The sequence below is a fragment of the Salmo salar genome, chromosome ssa26 (genome assembly GCF_905237065.1).
Source record: "Salmo salar chromosome ssa26, Ssal_v3.1, whole genome shotgun sequence".
Classification (NCBI taxonomy): domain Eukaryota; kingdom Metazoa; phylum Chordata; class Actinopteri; order Salmoniformes; family Salmonidae; genus Salmo; species Salmo salar.
In genome coordinates, this window is record NC_059467.1 from 36,567,992 (window position 1) to 36,592,833 (window position 24,842).

The following is a 24,842-nucleotide window of genomic DNA, read 5'->3' on the forward strand; positions in this document are numbered from 1 at the left end:
GGGTCTAGAATTGTCTAGGTCTAGCCTTAGACTTGGCGGTGACGTAGTGTCCCCATGAGTGTCAGAACACTGAGCCAATCACGGCGCAACCCTCCGTATTTTCTGCTGGCTTGCCCCACAATCACAGAAAGCACTGAGCTAGGCTGAAACAGTTTTTTTTATTCTCACCCATCTACACACAATACCCCATAAAGACAAAGTGAAACATGTTTTTATAATTTTTTACAAATGTATTGAAAATTATATACAGAAATATCTAATTTATTTAAGCATTCACACCCCTGAGTCAATTAGAATCACCTTTTTCAGCGTTTATACAGCTGTGAGTCTTTCTAGGTACACTACCGTTCAAAAGTTTGGGGTCATTTAGAAATGTCCTTGTTTTTGAAAGAATAGCATATTTTGCTGCCCATTAAAATAACATCAAATTGATCAGAAAAAAACTGTCCTTGTTTACAAGCAGGCCCGGTCCTTGCCCTTCTGCTGCCCTAGGAAAGACCAAAAAATGCTGCCACTGCAAAACTAGAATAGTCCCAATAAGCAAAATTACGTTGAAAAGACATGTAAAATAAATATTTTCCAAACGTTGAAGTTAGGTTAAATTTAGGTTCTGAATGAAGGGTGAAAATAAGTATTTTCCGTACATTTAAAATACATATTTTCCAGGACGTTGAAAACACGTCTTTTCCAGGCGTTGAAATCAAGTTCATTTTCGGTTCTGAATGAAAGTTGAAAAGGCGTAATTTATAGACGTCTGTGTTTGGGCCAAATCAAGGAGACGTAGACGTCTATGATTGGTTCAGGTTTTGTACGGACCGGACCAAAATCCAATGTCCGAGGATGTACAAGTCAAGGCCGGTCTGGACTGGACCCAAAAGACATCCAAAAGACATCCAAAAGGCATCGGCGTCGGTCCGTACTTACTGAGGTCTAGCCTACAGTGTTGCCTGAAATTTAATGTTATGAATGCCTATCTTTGTGTTTAGCCTACCGTTTTGGAAAACACCAAAAAGAGATGTTGGGTCTGGACCGGACCAAAACAAGACGTCCAAAAGACGTTGGCACATGCTTACTGAGGTGTAGCCTACCATGTCGGCCACAATGGAATTTTCTGAATGCCCATCCATGTTGTAGGCCCACCATTTGTAAAACTGTCCGTTGCATTGGCTTTATCAGTTTCCTGTGTGTATCAAGATTGGTCCACCACCCAAAGGACATCCAGCCAACTTGACACAACATTGGAGTCAACATGGGCCAGCATCCCTGTGGAACGCTTTCGACATCTTGTAGAGTCCATGCCCAACGAATTGAGGCTGTTCTGAGGGGATAAGGGGGTGCAACTCAATATTAAGGTGTTCCTAATGTTTTGTACACTCAGTTTATGTAATAATAGTACAAACTTTCCGTATGAAAAAAAGTTAAGATAAACACACTCACTCACTATTGTCACATCCAGTAAAAGTAAAAGGTGTCATTTGTCATTGTGGTATGGTCAGGGCGTAGCAGGGGGGGGTTGTTTTGTGTGTGTTTTTTTTTTTGGGTTCTATGGGATTTGTTCTAGTTTTCATTTTCTATGTTCATTTTCTATGTGTGGCCGAGTGTGGTTTCCAATCAGAGGCAGATGTCTTTCGTTGTCTCTGATTGGAAGCCATACTTAGGCAGCCTGTTTTTTCCTTTGGGTTTGTGGGTGGTTGTTTTTCGTATAGTCAATGTTACCTTACCTGTTGTGTGTCATTTTGTTATTTTTGTTTAAGTGTTCACTTTAATAAAAAGAAGATGAGCACTCTACACGCTGCGCCTTGGTCCGCTCCTTCCGACAGATATGACAACTATGTAGCACAGTTGGGTTGGAACTCGTAAGATGTCGCCCTTCTCCGTTGGCACAATCATCAGTGGCAGAGTCAAAGTTTTATGCACTATTATAAATAACCACAGATTTATTTTATCAGCATATAATTTATTGTGGATCAGGCCTGTGGATGTCTCATATTCATTAACAATTGATTGTTCAAAGGCTACAGGGATTCAGCATGTCATTCAAAACAAGAAGTGCAGTTGCAAAATGGTTTGTTCTATCAAGGCTATTCATGCAGAGGAGAGAGAACGTATCGGCCCTGTAGATGTTTCTGCTGGCGTAGGAGATTAAAATCTTCATTACCTTTCAGCCTCATCTCCGTTGCATAGATGTTCCAGTGAAACATGCGCTCAGGCATCACTTTCCCGCACTGTGAATCACGCGCCGGCAGATTTAGCACTATTGGCGGGAAATTCCGGTGAGAAGAAGTCATGACTAAGGTTTTTCCGATGTCATTAAAATAGAGAGGAAAGAACTGCCTGACTAGGAAAACACTGTAGACAGGGACTAGTCTAAAACCTGAATGATGTTATTTTCATATCTCAAGTGTATCCTTGCCTATTTCATGTAGCCTAGCCACCTCTAATCAGTCTGAGCCTCCTGTAGCCTAGCCACCTCTAATCAGTCTGAATCTCCTGTAGCCAAGCCACCTCTAATCAGTCTGAGCCCCCTGTTGCCAAGCCTATTCGACCTAATGTAATATTGAACATTAGGCCTAAAAATGAATAAAAACGGGTAAAAAATAAAATAAAAAAGAAGAGCATTAGTCCGAGATGCTCAACTGACTACTTAGACAACCAATCTGCAACCTTTTCTCAATATAACCTAACACAGCAGGCCTAGGTCCAGACATACTCCTCTCTCGGAGTGTGTTCTCTACATACCTCACAACGCCATCCCTTCCACGTCACTCTGTCTCCAGGGTCCTTTAATTGCGAATCAGCTTCATTACAAAGTAGATAAAACCTGGTATTGGATTTACAGAAGGGGACACTATCATTCAGCAGAGGGGCTACCGCTGCTGCTTCCTTTATCATTACAACTTCATGATTCAATTTCTCCCTGCTTGATTGTCTCACAGAGTTATAGAGCTGGACCAAGTCCCGACTCAGCAAAGCGATCTCTCGGCGGAGATTACATTTTGCTTTGTGCCGCAGCTCTCTAGACGAACTGGCGGTAATGGAGGCTGAAGACTAACATGTCTGACCTTGGTCAGAGTTAGAGGTTATCCCTGTAATTATACTCTCAATGGGAAAACCCTTATAGGCTGTAGATCATTTGGAGCTTTGGGTTTCATGGCTTGCATCCCACATGGCACCCTTTTCCCTTTATAGTGCAGTAATTTTGACCAGGGCACATAGGGCTCTGATTAAAAGTAGTGCACTATAAAAGGAATAGGGGGTCATTTGCGACAGATAATGTTAGGCCTATTTTATTTCAAGGGGCTGTGGTCCGCTGAAGGGAGATTTACTTTTTGTTCACTTTGAGATCAGAGAACTTCAAAACAAGTTGTTTTGCTCTAAGGTAGGCTATAAACTAACTACGAGGTCTGAAGCCTGCTGGTTTTCTGTTCTACCTGATTATTATTATTATTATTGCACTGACCCAGGTCTAAAAAAACGCAGTGGAACTGGCTTCGAGGTCCAGAGTTGAGTTCGAGGGCCCTACACCCTCTACCTTCTACACTAACCCTATACCCTATAATACAGGACACACTTTAGTAGCCCAATCAATCCAGTTATGCTCTAAGGTAGGCTATACCCTATACCATGCCTATAGTGTACAGTAGAACACTTATACTAACCTATAACCTTATACCCTAACCCTAAATGATGTGTTAAAGCCATATAAAAAATAAATGTCCCTCTTTTCCCATCGTTATCAGAAACCAGTCACACACATCTTAATTCAGGCTAAAGTGTGTGTGTGTGTGTGTGTGTGTGTGTGTGTGTGTGTGTGTGTGTGTGTGTGTGTGTGTGTGTGTGTGTGTGTGTGTGTGTGTGTGTGTGTGTGTGTGTGTGTGTGTGTGTGTGTGTGTGTAATAGATCTTGGCTTTTTTCCCCACAGATCAATCTTGTTACATCTATCCATTTTGTTTTATCATTGTAATCCAGGGACATTACATCAGGCTGAGGAAAATAATTGGCTCCATAAATGTATTTTCTTGTGAATTGGATATCATAAAAGCAGCACAGTGGCATCTTTGGTGACAGAATATATAGAACATTTGAAATCTGTGAAATAGAATAGGAGGTTCAATACCGAGGCTTCTGTAATGTGAATGTGTTGATGTTCCAACACTATTGCTTATGTATTACACCAAAATAGGCCTTTTATAAAGGACATCACTGGCACCACAGATGAACAATGCTTTCTATAATCCGTTCCTACGCTCATCCCATTAAACAGAGCTTTAGTATTGATATTTTATGGGCGAGGATTGTCTATATCTGAAATCTGTAATGACCGTTGAGGGGCCGTTTCCCGGACACAGATTAAACCTAGTCCTGAATCAGAAAGCACCTTCAATGGAGATTCTCCTTTTTAATCCAGGACTAGGTTTAATCTGGGTCCGGGAAACTGCCCCAAGGTCTTTTAGATTACTGCCATTTTGATCTTGGTCATTTGGCGTGAAATAAATCACAGTGCTGTTTTGTAGAGGACTAGAGGTTTATGGTATTTAACACGATTTCATCCACGACTCATAATCAAATATCATCCCAAAGTCATCCTGAAACTCAAAGTAGACTCCAGAGGTAAAACTCTTTAAAAACTTTGTGTGATGGTGTCCTATTATGGAAGGAACATAGAAGCCCCTACAGCCGGAACCTATGTCTCCAAAGACTGGCACAGTGAGATAATGTTGATAAAGCCTTTATATACGCTCCCACAAACTTCTAATTAACCTTTCATCAAATTAATGTCTCGTGAACTATCGAAACTTGTGTTCAAAGCACTGAAGCATAGCCGACAGCTCTATTGTACTAGTCACAATAGCCATTGATGCTTGAATTACTTGGGTGTGTGTGTTCGTTGTAAGAATGTGTAGTTGGAGAGACAGTACAGTGGAGGAACCCAGTGAGGCAGTACTGCATAATTACTGTAGATAATGATGGTGCTATTCTTTGATAGCTAGTCTGTCTGAATACGAGATACAAGCATGCACATCTCTCCTATTCAGCCCAGCCACCTTAAAGAGATAGTAAATCTACAAAGCAAGATGACCTAGTGTGGCCTGTCTGTTTTCTGGAGAGATTGCAGTCTATACATAGCATAACCCCAATTCACACCACCCTATTTGGCATGGGATATCATATTGACGTCATTTTCTGGTTTTAAGATGGTTTTCTGGTCAGATAACCAGGTAAAGATGTTGTTTTCCTGTCACCAAAAATAAGTAAAAAAATAATTTATGATAATCATTTTATAACCAGTGTAAAACCCATGGAGCTGCAAAGGGCGTTACAGTCATTGCAACCATTTTTGCTTGCAGGCCTGGGTAGTCAGTGCCAGTACATAATAAAACATCACTTTTGTTATTACATATTAAAGCATAGATTTAAAGAAGTCGGCCCAGGGTTTTTCACAAACTCTGTCTTAATTCAGCCTTCAATACCTTACTAAAATAACTGGAAATATCTTTAAACTAAAACTAAATGTTTTCATAACATCACTACTGCCTGGATTATGTCCCAAATGCACCCTATTTGCTAGTGCACTACTTTTGACCAGAGCCTTCTAGTACCTTGTCAAAAGTAGTGCACTATGTAGGGAATATAGTGCCATTTGGGACGCATCCCTGAACTTTTCCTCAAATGTCTTATTAAGCATGCAAGACCACGATCTGACAATTCAGTCTCCAGGTTTTCAATTAAAATTAAAACTTTTCCATCGACTCCCGCATAGACAATCGTTCCTGTCTGATGTGCTCCATGGAGTCCACTCACAGAGCTCAATTAAAAATTGCATAAAAAAACACGTCCCCCCTCGATTGGGCTACGATAGACTAACGATTCCACGAGCCAACTGAACATATGGTCCATTATCATATCATTGTTAACTAGCCATGGTGTCACTTCTCAGAGAAGAGACATTTCCTTGTATTTGTGTTAAGAGGTGTGATTTGATCTGATTTGACTACACCCCAAGGCTTATGAAAGCACCTCTGTATGTGAACCGGATTAAAATTCTCTGTGTGTTCCTGGCAAAAGGTTCCAAAGGGGTTTATTTAATGCTTAGGGTTTCATTTTAGACCTCGTTAGGAAAGACACTGAATGAAATTGTAAGAATTACAATGTACACTATATTATTTAAATGATCATATACTAGGATCGGTATCCACTATCTACCAGGGTTAGCTCAATTCACTTTTCAATTCAGTCAGTTCATGAAGTGAATTGAAAAAGGTTTTAGATTGTGTTCATTTCACTGGGGTCAAATGGATGAGCAAATAGCTTTTGTCAAGAAAACATCAAGTAAACTCCCCTCACAGTGGCCTATACTGCATTATGGGTTTGATTGAATGGAGTCACAGGCTTTACTGTTAGAAGATATTATCACTGATTCATTATTTGAGTTTGATTGGAGAAAAACACACAAACCAACCATAGTTGTGTCAGCCACAAATATACAACTCCCCCATGACAGCCAGGGAGGTGTGTGTGTGTGGTGTGTGTGGTGTGTGTGTTGCATGCCCTAGCCCTTTAAGAGATCAGTATGTCTCTGATTGGATCCGAGAAAGAGTCAGGCAGGGAGGGCTGATGCTCCAATGAGGTACCACGACTGCAGGTTGCCCCAGCCACTCCCGTCTCTCAGCTCACACACACACACACACACACACACACACACACACACACACACACACACACACACACACACACACACACACACACACACACACACAGCCCCTAGACTTCATTCAGCTTTTCCTCAATCAGTCTGCAGAGAGTCTCAGGAGAGCACAGGGGGATGTGTCAAGTCAGTGCTTTCTGAAAGTTTCAACTGAACTGCACACACACGCGGACAAGCAATTACCACGGAAAACACACACACGCAGGGACACTCGTCATGCAGATACTCAGCCTGACCCTAACACACACACACACAGATGGACGGATAGAGCTGAAAGTTTAAGCTTGCATACATACACCCATACTCAGAAACACACACGAGTGCTGAATTACGGTCAGTATGAGTGGCGTGTCTGAGACTGCTGTGGTCAGTAGACCTTCGACCACCATGAAGCGACACAAGAGTGTCAGGAAGAACTCCAGGCGGATTTACTCATCTTATCAAGACAACCAGCCAGGGTGAGTTCTACCATCTTAGAAAAAGGTGCTATCTTGAACCTAAAAGGATTATTCCACTGTCCCCATAGGACAACCCTTCGAAGATCCCTTTTTGGTTCCAGGTAGAACCCTTTTGGGTTCCATTTAGAAGCCTTTCCACAGAGGGCTCTACATGGAAACCAAAAGGGTTCTACCTGGAACCAAAAAGGGTTCTCCTACGGGACAGCCGAAAAACCCTATTGGAACCCTTTTTTTCTAAGAGTGTACAGTCTATTCTATTTTGTACTATTCTATTCATGGTGATATTAAATGATGCTTTCCATGTGACAAATGAATATGCATTGTGTAGACGGGGAAGACATTATTATTTCTCAGTTTTTGACCTCAACTCCATAGCATCATTTTTTATGACTTGCAAAAGTGTAATTTACAACTGTTGTAGTAGAAATGTATCCTCATCCAGGTTCTCAAACAGTTTAGTGATTGATTGACTGAATGTATTTGATATTTAAGGTAGAAGGCTGCACCAGCTGAAGACAACATTACGTATATAATACAATATTGATGATAAAACCCAATACAGCCCAAGGGCTTGTTGCCATTCTGGTCCTCCCATTATTTCTGATGTATTCATGTATTTGTCGGGGACCATGTACAACATACCATTGCACCAGATTTAGCTAGATAGCTCATTTTCATCTGTAGTCCCTGGGCAGAAAACAATCAACAACAATACAATGCTACAATATAACACACTATTAAAATATATATACAGTACCAGGCAAAAGTTTGGACACACCTACTCATTCCTGGGTTTTTCTTTATTTTTACTATTTTCTACATTTGTAATAATAGTGAAGACATCAAAACTATGAAACAACACATATGGAATCATGTACTGTAGTAACCAGAAAAGTGTTAAACAAATCAAAATATATTTTATATTTGAGATTCTTCAAAGTAGCCACCCTTTGCCTTGATTACAGCTTTACACACTCTTGACATTCTCTCAACCAGCTTCATGAGGTAGTCTGGAATGCATTACAATTAACAGCTGTGCCTTGTTAAAAGTTAATTTGTGGAATTTCTTTCCTTCTTAATGCATTTGAGACAATCAGTTGTGTTGTGACAAGGTAGGGGTGGTATACAGATGATAGCCCTATTTGATAAAAGAAGATAGCCCTATTTGGTAACAGCTCAAATAAGCAAAGACAAACGACAGTCCATCATTACTTCAAGACATGAAGGTCAGTCAATCTGGGAAATTTCTGTAATTTTTTGTTTCCTCAAGTGCAGTCGCAAAAACATCAAGCGCTATGATGAAACTGGCTCTTATGAGGACTGCCACAGGAAGGCAGACCCAGAGTTACCTCTGATGCAGAGCATACGTTTATTAGAGTTAACTGCACCTCAGATTGCAGCCCAAAAAAATGCTTCACAGAGTTCAAGTTACAGACACATCTCAACATCAACTGTTAAGATGAGACTGTGTTAATCAGGCCTTCATGGTTGAACTGCTGCAAAGAAACCACTACTAAAGGACACCAATAAGAAGAGGAGACTTGCTTTGGCCAAGAAACACACGCAATGGACATTAGACCGGTGGAAATCTGTCCTTTGGTCTGTAGAGTACAAATTTGAGATTTTTGGTTCAAATCGCCGTGTCTTTGTGAGACGCAGAGTAGGTGAACAGATGATCTCTGCATGTGTATTGGATGGAGGAGGAGGGGTGATGGTGTGGGGGTGCTTTGCTGGTGACACTGTCAGTGATTTATTTAGAATTCAAGTCACACTTAACCTGCATGGCTACCACAGCATTCTGCAGCGATACACCATCCCATCTGGTTTGCGCGTAGTGGGACTATCATTTGTTTTTCAACAGGACAATGACCCAAAAAACACCTCCAGGCTGTGTAAGGGCTATTTGACCAAGAAGGAGAGTGATGGAGTGCTGCATCAGATGACCTGGCCTCCACAATCACCTGATCTCAAACCAATTGAGATGGTTTGGGATTAGTTGGACCTCAGAGTGAAGGAAAAGCTGCCAACAAGTGCTCAGCATATGTGGGAACTCCTTCAAGACTTTGAAAAGCATTCCTCATGAAACTGGTTGAGAGAATGACTAAAGTGTGTGCAAAGCTGTCATCAAGGCAAAGGGTGGCTACTTTGAAGAATCTAAAATATGAAATATATTTTGATTTGTTTAACACTTTTTTGGTTACCACATGATTCCATATGTGTTATTTCATAGTTTTGATGTCTTCACTATTATTCTACAACGTAGAACATAGTAAAAATAAAGAAACAACCTAGAATGAGTTTTGACTGGTACTGTATATACATACAACAATAGACACTATAGTTATAATATTACAACAGAGTTTAAATGTCCCTTGTTCCTTCAGTATCTGACATCTTAAGAGTCGGAATATCTTTAATGTCCACATGGCTGATTTGCCTTTAGCCACTTTTCCAGGTTTGCCTTGAAGCTAGCAGAGGTACTGCACTCTGTCACACTGGTTGGCAGGGGCTTCCATAATCCAGAAGCTCTGACTGAGAAAGCTGTCTGGACAAATTTGGTGGATCTAAACTGAGTTGAGCAGTCTCCTCTGGTTGAACCTCTTGTCCTCCTGGTATTGTCTTTGCAATATGCAACAAAGAGGAGGTGGGGCAAAGTCATGAGTGATCTTAATCAGCAGAGGCATAAGAACCTGTCAAAGCTCAGTAGGTTGTATTTCTTAATGATATTAAGGTGGTGAAAGGTGGGGGTTTTTGTCCAGCACTTTCAGAGTTTGTTTATAGAGCTTTTGAAGTGTTTTCATTGATGTGATATTAGCTTGTGACCAGGTTGTGACCAGTGGTCAGTGCCGTTTCTTTTGTTCATAAGTGTGGCCTTATTTCTCTTACAGCATATTGGATGACTCTCATTCATATTCCATTCACCCAGTTAAATGTAACAGCGTTAGGTTTAGGCTACTACATGATACTCAAGTTTTCCCTATGCCCATCATGAGGTTGTGTAACAGCTGTCTTCAAAAATGGACCAAGGCGCAGCAGGTATTTGGATACTCATATTTTAATTTCAAAAAAAGGAGTAAAGCATCCACTGGACAAAAACAATTCACACGACAGGAACAGTCTTGCAGGCACACAAAACGCAGTGCAAGAACAACTACCCACAACCCCAAAGAAAAACACACACTACTATATAGGACTCCCAATCAAAGGCAACTCAACACACCTGCCTTCAATTGGGAGTCCAATCACCCACACAACATTAAACACACACAAACCCCCTGCCACATCCTGACCAAAACTAACACAATTACGCCCTCTGCTGGTCAGGACGTGACACTACCCCCCCTCAAGGTGCAGACCCCGGAATGCATCGAAAAGAAAACAAACCCCCAAACAACAAAAAATATCCCCCTAAACAATAAGGGAGGGAAGGGAGGGTGGCTGCCGTCAACGACGGCACTATGCTACACCCTCCCTCCCCAACCCACCTATCCTGGAGGTGGCTCAGGTGCAGGACAGGCGGGCCACTCGGGCTGGGCCGGAGGGCAGGCGGGCCACTCGGGCTGGGCCGGAGGACAGGCGGGCCACTCGGGCTGGGCCGGAGGACAGGAGGGCCACTCGGGCTGGGCCGGAGGACAGGAGGGCCACTCGGGCTGGGCCGGAGGACAGGCGGGGCACCCTGGCCGCTCCGGGCAGTCGGGCCACTCTGGCCGCTCCGGGCAGTCGGGCCACTCTGGCAGCTCCGGGCAGTCGGGCCACTCTGGCAGCTCCGGGCAGTCGGGCCACTCTGGCAGCTCCGGGCAGTCGGCCACTCTGGCAGACCCGGGCAGTCGGGCCACTCTGGCAGACCCGGGCAGTCGGGCCACTCTGGCAGACCCGGGCAGTCGGGCCACTCTGGCAGACCCGGGCAGTCGGGCCACTCTGGCCGGACCGGAGGACAGGCGGGGCACCCTGGCAGATCCGGGCAGTCGGGCCACTCTGGCAGACCCGGGCAGTCGGGCCACTCTGGCAGACCCAGGCAGTTGGGCCAATCTGGCAGACCCGGGCAGTCGGGCCGCTCTGGCAGACCCGGGCAGTCGGGCCGCTCTGGCAGACCCGGGCAGTCGGGCCGGTCTGGCAGACCCGGGCAGTCGGGCCGCTCTGGCAGACCCGGGCAGTCGGGCCGCTCTGGCAGCTCCGGGCAGTCGGGCCGCTCTGGCAGCTCCGGGCAGTCGGGCCGCTCTGGCAGCTCCGGGCAGTCGGGCCGCTCTGGCAGCTCCGGGCAGTCGGGCCACTCTGGCGGCTCATGACTGGCGGGCAGCTCTGGCGACTCATGACTGGCGGGCAGCTCTGGCGACTCTTGACTGGCGGGCAGCTCTGGCGACTCTTGACTGGCGGGCAGCTCTGGCGACTCTTGACTGGCGGGCAGCTCTGGTGACTCTTGACTGGCGGGCAGCTCTGGTGACTCTTGACTGGCGGGCAGCTCTGGCGACTCTTGACTGGCGAGGTTGGGCTGACGCACTAGACGCCTGATGCGTGGGGCTGGTACTGGACGTGCCAGCCTGGAGACACGCACCTCAGGGCTAGTGCGGGGAGCTGGCCTGGGGCTCCCTTCTCGCCCCGTCAAACAGCCCTTGTGCCCCCCCAAAAAAATTATTGGGGCTGCCTCTCGGGTTCCCTTAGCTCCCTTAACTTGTCCTCCCAGGTCCATCCTTCCTCCTCGTTCGTCCGCTGCTTGGTCCTTTGGTGGTGGGTAGTTCTGTAACAGCTGTCTTAAAAAATGGACCAAGGCGCAGCAGGTATTTGGATACTCATATTTTAATTTAAAAAAAAGGAGTAAAGCATCCACTGGACAATAACAATTCACACTACAGGAACAGTCTTGCAGGCACACAAAACGCAGTGCAAGAACAACTACCCACAACCCCAAAGAAAAACACACACTACTATATAGGACTCCCAATCAAAGGCAACTCAACACACCTGCCTTCAATTGGGAGTCCAATCACCCACACAACATTAAACACACACAAACCCCCTGCCACATCCTGACCAAAACTAACACAATTACGCCCTCTGCTGGTCAGGACGTGACAGGTTGCTACATCCTAGCCTATGAATGAAAGTTTACAACGTAGGTGCACACAGGTCGAGAGACAAATTTGAGGTGACAGACGGTGACATTCAATACCGCCTTGTACACTCTTGCCTGCATCTAGCTGATATAGGGTGCAATTATTAGTGCAACAGTTGCAAACAAGAGTTTCTATTGGACAAATTCAGGTATGTTTATTCCCGTTTTGTTCAGTTTGCTTCCATTTAAGAAACGTTTTTCAACAGAATCGGCGGAATGAATACACTCCTGATCATGCGTCAACCAAGTTCACTCTCATAACAGCCACGTTGTATTCCTTCTCTTCCATTCACTTGTGGACTTCAATGCACATCACATCAGCTGTATGTGACCAGGTGAAAAAAACTTTCCAAGCCAAACCTCTACAAACAGCCTACATCGTTATCACCATATTAGCTAAAGTAATGTCATAGTCAGCTTAGCTAATAGAAATAACGCGTTAGTAAACCCCCTACAATCATGCAGTAACATTAGTGTACAGTCAGTAAGCAGTTACACCGGCGGGCCTGGTGGCAATACATTTGTAATACCAAAAGCTTATCTTGACTTGGAAGAGTTCTAGTGTTGTGTTGGAAAGTCATTGCCAGCTATCTAACATAGCATCCCTCTGTTTGAGCAGGGTGTTTCAGTAGGCTAAACTAACTAGTTGCATTTGCTAACTAAGTAAGTGAAAGTGAAAAAAATGACAATCTCTCTATTTCTCTCTTGCTTCTCCTTCATTTTGGAAGAAATGAAGTTGTTCAAAACTGTTTGTTTCTCTCTCTTTGAGACAACTACTCACCACATGTTCTACACTGCAGTGCTAGCTAACTGTATCTTATGCGTTCAGTGCTAGATTCATTCTCTGATTCTATGATTGGGTGGACAACATGTCAGTTCATGCTGCAATAGGCTGATAGGCTGGAGGACGTCCTCCGGAAGTTGTCATCATTTCTGTGTATGTCTATGGAAGGCGGTGAGAAGCATGAGCCTCCTAGGTTTTGTATTGATATGAATGTACACAGAGGAGGACGGAAGCTAGCTGTCCTCCGGCTACACCATCGTGCTACCCTACAGAGTGTTGTTGAGGATACTGTAGACCTTAGCAAAATAGTTATTTGGTGACCTGATTCAATTTGTATAGTTTTATCAAAAAAGGATCACTTTTTAAATGTTTTACAATTTACATTTTTATGAAATTCCCTCAGGCTGATGGTCTCACTGTTCCTGATGGAAAAATACATGCAGACAGTTTTTGTTACATTCAATGTTAGACATGAATAGTCCAACCAGTCAGCTATTTTGTCCATTGCTGTTGTAATTTTACGAGCAGGCTGTTGCTTTGTCTTGGCATGTACATACAGTAGAAGACTGTGTCTTCTGCATACATCTGCATTTATGTATATATTAAATTAAAGTGGGCACAAAATGGATCCGTGAGGGACCCCGACAGAGCAGTGAGCAGGTGTTGAAAGTTTGATTTTGGTGCATTGTTTTCTTTTGGTCAGATAGGATTCCATCCATCTGTTAGCGTGTGCTGATAGGTTGTGGGTTGACAGTTTGGATAGCAGCACATTGTGGTTCACTGTGTCGAATGCTTTCTTTAAATCCAGGAAAACAGCTCCCACAACTCAACCTTTGGCAAATTTGGACTTTATTTCCTTGACAAAGAAGCAGTTTGCCATTTCGGTTGAATGATGCGTCCTGAAACCAAACTGCATTGGATGGAGAGGAGAGTGACCTGAGTTCAGGCTGGCAGTTAGTTGGTTGGCCACCACCTCCTCTACCACCTTGGATATGATAAGGGAGAATGCAGATGGGCCTATAATTGGCCACATCAGTTGGATCTCCAGCCTTGAAGATTGGTGTTATGACAGCAGATTTCCAGTCGTCAGGGAACACCTCTTCTATAATTGACAGATTGACCAGATGATTGACTGGAGAGCATAGGATACTGGAGTTTTCTTCAGGAGGACGGAGTCATTTCCATACACATCCTGTGACTTTGAGTTTTTAAGATTTTCATTAAGCTGAATATTTATATTGTAGGAGTCAAATAATCTAGCCAACCATTCCTCCAATACAATTTCATGTCATTCAGTATCTTCAGTTTGATAATTAAGTTAATGTGTATGATTTAAACAAATAGTGATTCAATCTTGTTTTAGGTTCACTGCATTTTCAAATGAAAAATAAACATTGTGTGAATTACGTTGATATTTTAATGTAGGGACTGTGTACATTTACTTTGTGTGTGTGTGTGTGTGTGTGTGTGTGTGTGTGTGTGTGTGTGTGTGTGTGTGTGTGTGTGTGTGTGTGTGTGTGTGTGTGTGTGTGTGTGTGTGTGTGTGTGTGTGTGGGCATGTTTTTGTGTGTGTGTCATGCTATGAACTCTTACCATTTGCCTTGCTTGTGAGGAAATTGACTTTACAGAGAAAAAAGGAACTATCAACATCCTGCTTCTTTGAGTCTGTCTTCAGTCACACAGCAGAGCGCAACTGTCCCTCAAGAAAACATGATGACCCCTCTCCTTCTGTCCCCTTGCAGCCAATCAGATGAGGAGGGCAAGGAGGATGAGCATGCAGACAGCAACGACCCAGAGCAGATGTTCCAGAACATCCAGTTTCAGAAGGAGATCATTGCCAACATACGCACCCGAGCCTGGCCTATGAGACGCAAGCTCAAAGCCCTCAAGTAAGGCACATAGATGCATACATACTGAATAGAGTAGACACACATGTACACACCATCACCAACATACACACCCGAGCTCAGCCCATGAGACACACACTCAACTCTCTGAAGTAAACCATGCACACACACAAATACACACACAGTAAAGCCCACACACTGCTGTATTGCTTAATGAAAGTGGTCATAAAAAAATGGCGTAGTGAATGTCAATGGACTGTGCTATGTCCACCACCATTGTCAAGCCTGTGTTATGGTATTGTCCACCACCGGAGTACTCAAGCTGGTGTTATGGTATTGTCCACCACCATTGTCAAGCCTGTGTTATGGTATTGTCCACCACTGGAATACTCAAGCCTGTGTTATGGTATTGTCCACCACCGGAGTACCCAAGCCTGTGTTATGGTATTGTCCACCACCGGAATACTCAAGCCTGTGTTATGGTATTGTCCACCACCGGAGTACTCAAGCCTGTGTTATGGTATTGTCCACCACCGGAGTACTCAAGCCTGTGTTATGGTATTGTCCACCACCGGAGTACTCAAGCCTGTGTTATGGTATTATCCACCACCGGAGTACTCAAGCCTGTTATGGTATTGTCCTTCACCACAGTACTCTAGCCTAGAGAGTAGGAGATGACAAAAAACATTCCAGCTATTCATACATTGCAAATTATACACCTCCGCAGAGGAACAGTAGGCTTTTTAAATTGCATTGTTGTTGTAATTAAACAAAATAATTAATTGAATTAGAAAATGGGGCTTACCCAAGAAAAATTTCCAATAATTACTACTAACTAATTCATGGTAAAATATATAATAGTTATAATACTAATTCATGGTAACAGGTTCAATAGTTATAATACTAATTCATGGTAACAGGTTCAATAGTTATAATACTAATTCATGGTAACAGGTCCAATAGTTATAATACTAATTCATGGTAACAGGTCCAATAGTTATAATACATATTCATGGTAACAGGTCCAATAGTTATAATACAAATTCATGGTAACAGGTTCAATAGTTATAATACTAATTCATGGTAACAGGTCCAATAGTTATAATACTAATTCATGGTAACAGGTCCAATAGTTATAATACTAATTCATGGTAACAGGTCCAATAGTTATAATACATATTCATGGTAACAGGTCCAATAGTTATAATACATATTCATGGTAACAGGTCCAATAGTTATAATACATATTCAAGGTAACAGGTCCAATAGTTATAATACATATTCAAGGTAACAGGTCCAATAGTTATAATACATATTCAAGGTAACAGGTCCAATAGTTATAATACATATTCAAGGTAACAGGTCCAATAGTTATAATACTAATTCATGGTAACAGGTCCAATAGTTATAATACATATTCAAGGTAACAGGTCCAATAGTTATAATACTAATTCATGGTAACAGGTCCAATAGTTATAATACATATTCAAGGTAACAGGTCCAATAGTTATGATACATATTCAAGGTAACGGGTCCAATAGTTATAATAATAATTCATGGTAACAGGTCAAATAGGTATAATACATATTCAAGGTAACAGGTCCAATAGTTACAATACATATTCAAGGTAACAGGTCTAATAGTTATAATATTAATTCAAGGTAACAGGTCCAATAGTTATTATACTAATTCATAGTAACAGGTCCAATAGTTATAATAATAATTCATGGTAACAGGTCAAATAGGTATAATACATATTCAAGGTAACAGGTCCAATAGTTATAATACATATTCAAGGTAACAGGTCCAATAGTTATAATACATATTCAAGGTAACAGGTCCAATAGTTATAATACTAATTCATGGTAACAGGTGTTGGAGCTCAAAATAACCAAGGCAGAGATTTAGGTACAGCATCTTAGAACACTCCAAAATTGCACCCTATTCCATATTTAGTGCACAACTTTTTACCAGGGCATATAGGGCTCTGGTCAAAAGTACTGCACTATGTAGGGCAGAGGGGGCCATTGGGGACGCACCTTAGGTTTCATTCCTTAAGATGGACAGGACAGGAATACAAATTGATTTATCACAAGATGCATATGCATTTGACCACAGTATAAGAACCCCTATGCATAGTCATGTGCACGTTTTGTTCCCTCTTTGCTGTTGTTTTTTCCCCTGCAGTCAGTGGTTATCCAAACCACTAAAATGTCAGATAGGGGAAACATGTAAACACTAGCTCTTCATTAACACCTGAGAGCTCATAAATGGCGAAAAAGCGCTAACTCTCTGTCGCTGATGGGCGGAGGAGCCATCGGAGTGTAAAGCATGAGGCGAAGTAAATAACGATTAACATCCGCCTCTCCCGGGCTCCTCACTCCATCGCCACGTTAATGGCTCCTCCCACAGAAAATAAACCAAATTAGTGGAGTAATTATTTCATCAGCTGTTAGTTCGCCTGGTTCCTATTTTTACTGGGGTCAGGACCTCCAGTCCCACACACACATTGATTATACAAACACCATGGGTGTAGAGGGACACACCTGATACATTTGTGCTTGTCTCCTGTTCTGGGGTTTAGGATGATATTAAATTCAAATCGGAGTCCAGATGTCTCCTGACAACACAGATTAGACATTTGGACCATGTCCAGATACCTGTACTTCTGTCCTAAATAGTAGGTGTTTTAGGTATATGAATATTTAAGTCTTATAGTATGTCAAAATGATCAAGTTTAGTATGCTTTAAATGCCAGGATGTCGTACTCATTTAGACTTTTTATATAGTATTCTTTCTCACTATTGAGGAAGTGAATTGTATTTGTAGACCCACATGTGTTTGATATCAGCTGATAATCGGATAAGGGGATGGGTTGTGTCCCACTTAACACAAACTGGTTGAATCAACGTTGTTTCAACATAATTTGTCAATATACACTACCGGTCAAAGGTTTTAGAACACCTACTCATTCAAGGGTTTTTCTTTATTTTTGCTATTCTCTACATTGTACAATAATACTGAAGACATCAAAACTATGAAATAACACATATGGAATCATGTAGTAACCAAAAAAGTGTTAATCAAATCAAACAATATTTTATATTTGAGATTCTTCAAATAGCCACCCTTTGCCTTGATGACAGCTTTACACACTCTTGGCATTCTCTCAACCAGCTTCATGAGGTAGTCACCCGGAATGCCTTTCAATTAACAGCTGTGCCTTGTTAAAAGTTAAGTTGTGGAATTTCTTTCCTTCTTAATGCGTTTGAGCCAATCAGTTGTGTTGTGCCAAGATAGGGGTGGTATACAGAAGACAGCCCTATTTGTTAAAAAAACAACTCCATATTATGGCAAGAACAGCTCAAATAAAAGAGAAACGACAGTCCATCATTACTTTAAGACATGCAGAACAGTAAATACTGAGAATTTCAAGAACTTTGAACGTTTCTTCAAGTGCAGTCGCAAAAACCATCAAGCACTATGATGAAACTGGCTTTCACAAGGACCGCCACAGGAATGGAAGACTCAGAGTTACCTCTGCTGCAGAGGATAAGTTCATTAGAGTTACCAGCCTCAGAAATTGCAGACAAAATAAATGCTTCAGAGTTCAAGTAACAGACACATCTCAACATCAACTGTTCAGATGAGACTGTGTGAATCAGGCCTTCATGGTTGAATTTCTGCAAAGAAACTACTACTAAAGGACACCAATAACAAGAAGAGACTTGTTTGGGCCAAGAAACACGAGCCATGGACATTAGACCGGTGGAAATTTGTCCTTTGGTCTGGAGTCCAAATTTGAGATTTTTGGTTCTAACCGCCGTGTCTTTGTGAAACGCGGTGTCGGTGAACGGATTATCTCCGCATGTGTATTTCCCACCATAAAGCATGGAGGAGGAGGTGTTATGGTGTGGGGGTGCTTTGCTGGTGACACTGTCTGTGATTTATTTAGAATTCAAGTCACACTTAACCAGCATGGCTACCACAGCATTCTGCAGCGATATGCCATCCCATCTGGTTTGGGCTTAGTTGGACTCTCATTTGTTTTCAACAGGACAATGACCCAGCACACCTCCAGGATGTAGCTATTTTAACAAGAAGGAGAGTGTTGGAATGCTGCATCAGATGACCTGGCCTCCAGAATCCCCCGAACTAAATCAAATTGAGATAGTTTGGGATGAGTCGGACCGCAGAGGGAAGGAAAAGCAGCCAACAAGTGCTCAGCATTTGTGGGAACTCCTTCAAGACTGCTGGAAAAGCATTCCAGGTGGTTGAGAGAATGCCAAGAGTGTGCAAAGCTGTCATTAATGCAAAGGGTGGCTATTTGAAGAATCTCAAATATAAAATATATTTAGATTTGTTTAACACTTTTTTGGTTACTACATGATTCCATATGTGTTATTTAATCGTTTTGATGTCTTCAGTATTATTGTACAATGTAGAAAATAGTAAAAATAAAGAAAAACCTTTGAATGAGTAGGTGTTCTAAAACTTTTGCCTTGTACTGTATTGTGACGTGGAATCTACATGGAAAATACATTGGATTTGAAAAACGTTATCTATGTAAACTGTTTTGAGGGTGAAATTTCAACCATAGGATTATGTTATCATGGTAACCAATTTTCAACAAACCTTGTGGAAAATATGTTGAATTTGTACCTTTAAAACAATGTCAGATCTTCAATGTTATATCCACTATCAGAAAATAAACAATAGTCTGGGCAGCACTTCCTACTGGAGAGTTGATCTATCTACAGCTACCCTTTGATCCCCTTTCCAGGGTTTTAACCAAGCCCAGCCCTGGTTAGCTATGATGTTTGTCACTGACTATTACCAATTTGCTATTGTGACAATGATTGTTGAGATCTCCACTTAGATTCACTGTTGCTATGGAAGTCATTCCAAAGGGGTAGGTTTAACAGAGCAAAATGACCATACTGCATCACTCACGTATCATCAATGAGGCTATTTAAGCCTGTATAGCATTTGCAAAGTCATCAACGGCAATTGCTTAGATTCAACCCAGAATTCAACAAAAAAAATGGACAATAGAACAACAGGCCTGGGATTTCTGGATGATTTTTTGAAATACAGTAAATAGCCTATTAAATTGTCTACAAGTGAGATCCACGTCTCCAACTCAACCAAAAATAAAAGTTAAAGAGCGGGATTAAGCCAGTGGCTAAGATGGAACTATCCAAGCAGCAGATACATCTCTTTTAAATGTTCATATTTTCTTGCGTTATCAGGCAAACACAATTCAATATGAATATTTTAATACAGTAAATAGCCTAAAGTGGCCCTTTTTTATAACCACACATAGCTGTGATTTGACTACAGCCATTTACAGTATTTTTCTCAAAGAACATCACTTCAGGAGAGCGAGAGAGCGAGCAAGAGAGAGCGAGCGAGCGAGCGAGAGAGACCTCTTAAGATGTGCTGAGTAGGTTCTAGCCATAGCAGGTTTTATATGGGTGGTTTGTTATTACTGCTCTAGGCTTTATGACTGTCACACGGATGTGATGCAAGCCTGCATTTTACGTCCTCAGTAATCTCTGGGTGAATACTGCTGATTACACCCCCTGCAAAAACACCTCATATTTTACACTGCAAATCACTGGTTCGTACCCCCGTTTTCACCTGTTTTGCTTGTTGTGAAATTGCTGTCCCCGTTTATCTCGAAGTTCCTTTGATTTGTTTTGAAACGGCATACTCAACTTTTCTTCTATATTAAATATTTATATTTTATATTTCCAGTGCATTTTATTTATCTATGTATTTAAACAGCTATATCTTTTAATAGGGACACCTGTACCAATGCAGCAATCAGACAGTCGTTACAAACATAAATGATATCAACAATACATTTTATCCTAGTAGTAGTACCATAACATACATGATATCAACAATACAGTTTATCCTAGTAGTAGTACCATAACATATATGATATCAACATTACAGTTTATCCTAGTAGTAGTACCATAACATACATGATATCAACAATACATTTTATCCTAGTAGTAGTACCATAACATACATGATATCAACAATACATTTTATCCTAGTAGTAGTACCATAACATACATGATATCAACAATACATTTTATCCTAGTAGTAGTACCATAACATACATGATATCAACAATACATTTTATCCTAGTAGTAGTACCATAACATACATGATATCAACAATACATTTTATCCTAGTAGTAGTACCATAAGCAAGTTGAGAGATGAAAAGAGTGTGCAGGCCCAATGGTCTGGTGACGTAGGCACAAGTACGAAACCATGGAAACCGGAATTCCATTACCGTCCGTCTCCACCCTTCCCGCTTTGGCTCCTTTTATTTAGTCTCCTCTCTTTCTAATATATATTTTTGAATCTGCCCTAAAACATTTTTATTTATGATGTATAATTCAGAGGAGCACAGGAGTCTGTGAAAAGCCTGTTGAGAGTAGGCATCGTTGATTAGAGCAAGTGCCACAGACATCTGAACTACCCCAGTGATGGGTTGAGAACCAAAGCAGGAATACTCTACTCCCACGCACAGTAAAGCTGAACTGGGACCAGTTTGTGAAATAACATGCAAGGGTTTAACCTGCTGCAAGTTATTTTTGTCTGAATTTACATCAATCTCTGGAATCATAATTTACATGTCTTTAAAAATGTTTTACTATATATCTGATTTAAAATCTGAACCTAGATCAGTGTATTGAATCATATTCATTCTTCCAGTGTGATGTGTTTGTGTTTCTACTGACTGTAGATCAGAGTTTAAAAGCCATTGATATCTCCCTGTGTTTGTTCCAGGCAGGCCAGAGAGATTGTCCTGAAGTACGAGGGGAGGCTAACAAGGACCAGAGGGTACCAGGCTGCTGGGGCTGATGTGGGTTCACGCACACGTGCACGCACACACACACACACACACACACACACACACACACACACACACACACACACACACACACACACACACACACACACACACACACACACACACCTCTGTTCTGATAAACAACACATACTGCAAGAAGGTTCACAAACACACTCATATTATACAACACAATGACAGTACCACTTCAAATTAATCTTCATAGTCATAGTTTCACTTGCTGTAGCACATTTGATTGCATGTGGATGATCTACTTTGTCCAAAATATGGGGGTTCTAGTAAACAAAGGCAACAGGTTAAGTATTACATTTTGACATCTCATAGCGTACTGCTGTTTTCAAACAATGAAAGAAACTCTGCTGTGCCAGTAATGTGCAGCTAGTTTCACAAACTGAATGCAACTCTAATTTCAACACAGATATAAACATGTTAACATTTTTAGGCATATCAATGTGTCAGGCTACTTTTCACATATAATTTAATAGAAAATTAGCTAAGAGAATTAGCTTACTATTTCTCTACTGCAGTGCAACTATCTGATGCCTTCAGCCTGATTGCTACTGTGTCCATTTCCTCTGTTCTGTAGGAGTTATACACTTAACATTGCCTTTCTGTTCTCACTGTGTTTACGAGACCGTGAGGTTAGAGCTCGACACCGCTCCCTCTGCCTGTAGGCTTCTCTCTGCACACACACACACACACACACACACACACACACACACACACACACACACACACACACACACACACACACACACACACACACACACACACACACACACACACACACACACACATATACACACACACACACACACACATATACACACACACACACACATATACACACACACAACACACACACACACACACAGACTCAGCAAACCGCAGCCAAGCAAATTTATAGCCTGTTGTTATGGTTTGGTTTAATTAAAATGTTCAGGAGGCATTGGGCAAGGCTACCGAAGCACCATTAAAATTAATTGACTTTTAGAAAGTAGATTGATGAGGAATAATGAATTATATATATATCTATATATATATATATATATATATATATATATTGGCTTCTGCTTAATTACAATTTAGAAATCACATCCATTTGTTCAACGAATGGACTTATGTGTATATGAATAATCATATCTTGACTTTTGAATTAAGTACCCCTCTTTATATAATGAAATTAATTAAATACAATATTTATCTATGGTACAGTGGGATCTGTTCATTTGATGTTACAGTTTTTTCCAACTGCTTACACACGTTTTCAAAACTGTCTCCTTTTTTCAAAACTCTACACACAATTCCCTAAACTGCACACACAAAATGCAAAATGCCTCACATCTCCTTCAAAATGTAACACTGCATTCAAAATGCCATAAACACATGTCAGAATGAAGCATTTGCATCAAATGGCAAACACTGCTTTCATAATAGTACATTTTTGGATATACCATGTAAACACTGTTGTTCTAAATCTAAAGCTCTTTGGTCTTTCATAGGCTTATATCTACATTTCAATACAATGTTCTACAGTGAAAGTAATCTGCTGAGAGGGGTAACAAGTACACTGTAAACACCAATGCAATGTAGAAACAGAAAATATTTATTAGGCCAAACATTACTGTTGTATACAGTAGCATACAACAAAACCATAAACATATGTAAACCAAAAGTATATTCTTTAGAATACAGTAAAGAACACAATTGTGTGTGGGGGGTCCCGGGGGGCAGTCCAGGAATTGGTAGGGGGGGGGTCTGGCCACAATACTTCGTCCACATCACAAGATATGTTTTCTCTTGCCAAACATCGACGGAAGTATCTCCTAGCATGGCGTATCCAACCTTGGACAGAGGCAACCTCTATGTCCCCACATGCGTCCTCCATTGCCTGGAGAAGCGGCATGCGGGCATAGGGTTGGCGATCATACACTTTCCAGTGCCAGGCTGAGAAGAATTCCTCTATGGGATTTAGAAAAGGTGAATATGGGGGTAGGTACAAAACTACAAATTGTGGATGGATGTCAAACCAGTTTTGGACCAGAACAGCCCGGTGAACATTGTCCCATAAAACCACAAATCTAGCAGGCTCCTGATCTGGATCAGGGACAAGTATTGTGTAAATTGCATCCAGAAAAGTGAGCATATGGCCGGTGTTGTACGGACCCAGTGTGCCATTGTGATGGAGGACCCCGTTTTGAGTGATGGCAGCACACATAGTTACATTACCCCCACGCTGTCCAGGGACATTGGTAATTGCCCTCTGTCCTATTGTGTGTGTGTGACCTGGTGAATAAGTGTAGCATTTTGATTGGTTGTGTTTGGAAAAGGAAAGCAAGTCACTTCCTGTTAGATTTTTGTGTTTTAGGTAGAGAATTGTGTGTAGTGTTCTGAAAAAAAGTGTTTCATGCAATTGACAACTGAGTCAAAGGCTGAGAAATAGCTTATGGTTTTGGATAATTGGTGTGTAGTTTTGCACTTTGAGTGAGGTTTCAAAAATTGTGTGACATGAAAAGATTTTGTGTGTAAGCAGTTGAAAAAACTGTAAGTGATGGGACTTGACTGGTGTTGCTTTGTATGTGTAGGCTACTGAATCAACAGATCTTCTCTGAGAAAATTAAGCAAAGAGTTTAACCTCTTCCTCCTTAAACACAAATACACACACATGCGCACACACCCTGAAAATAATTGACAGTTTAAGACCAATAGTTTGGGCATCTGAAATAAGACACGATAATAACAGTAAATCAATCAATCAAAAAAGCCATGCACACAAATATATACAGTATATATATAAATGTATACACACACACTAATAGAAAATGGTCCTATATTTTCAGCTGCTGAAGAAGGTCTCCAGGTTGCTGTACAACATCGTGGTTCTGTTTATTCCCTGGGAGATGAGGATCAAGAAAATAGAAAGTAACAACTTTTAATAAGATATTTTATTACTTACTTGAACATGTAAGATATTGACTATATTACAGTAAAATATTAGTTAATTTCCCTTTTACTTTAATGCATATTTGACTGTAAAATTGTA

At 41.5% G+C, this 24,842-nt stretch overlaps 1 protein-coding gene across 1 annotated transcript in view; it reads left to right on the forward strand.

The window, feature by feature from the left end:
* The first annotated feature begins 6,763 nt into the window (after positions 1-6,763).
* LOC106587877 (transmembrane channel-like protein 3) overlaps positions 6,764-24,842 on the forward strand; it is a 62,682-nt gene continuing 44,603 nt past the window's right edge. The window contains exons 1-4 of the mRNA XM_045708975.1: positions 6,764-7,164; positions 14,801-14,947; positions 21,718-21,793; positions 24,640-24,721. Of these exons, the coding sequence (XP_045564931.1) occupies positions 7,046-7,164; positions 14,801-14,947; positions 21,718-21,793; positions 24,640-24,721 (424 nt within the window). The 5' untranslated portion in view covers positions 6,764-7,045. The remainder of the gene's footprint in view (positions 7,165-14,800; positions 14,948-21,717; positions 21,794-24,639; positions 24,722-24,842) is intronic.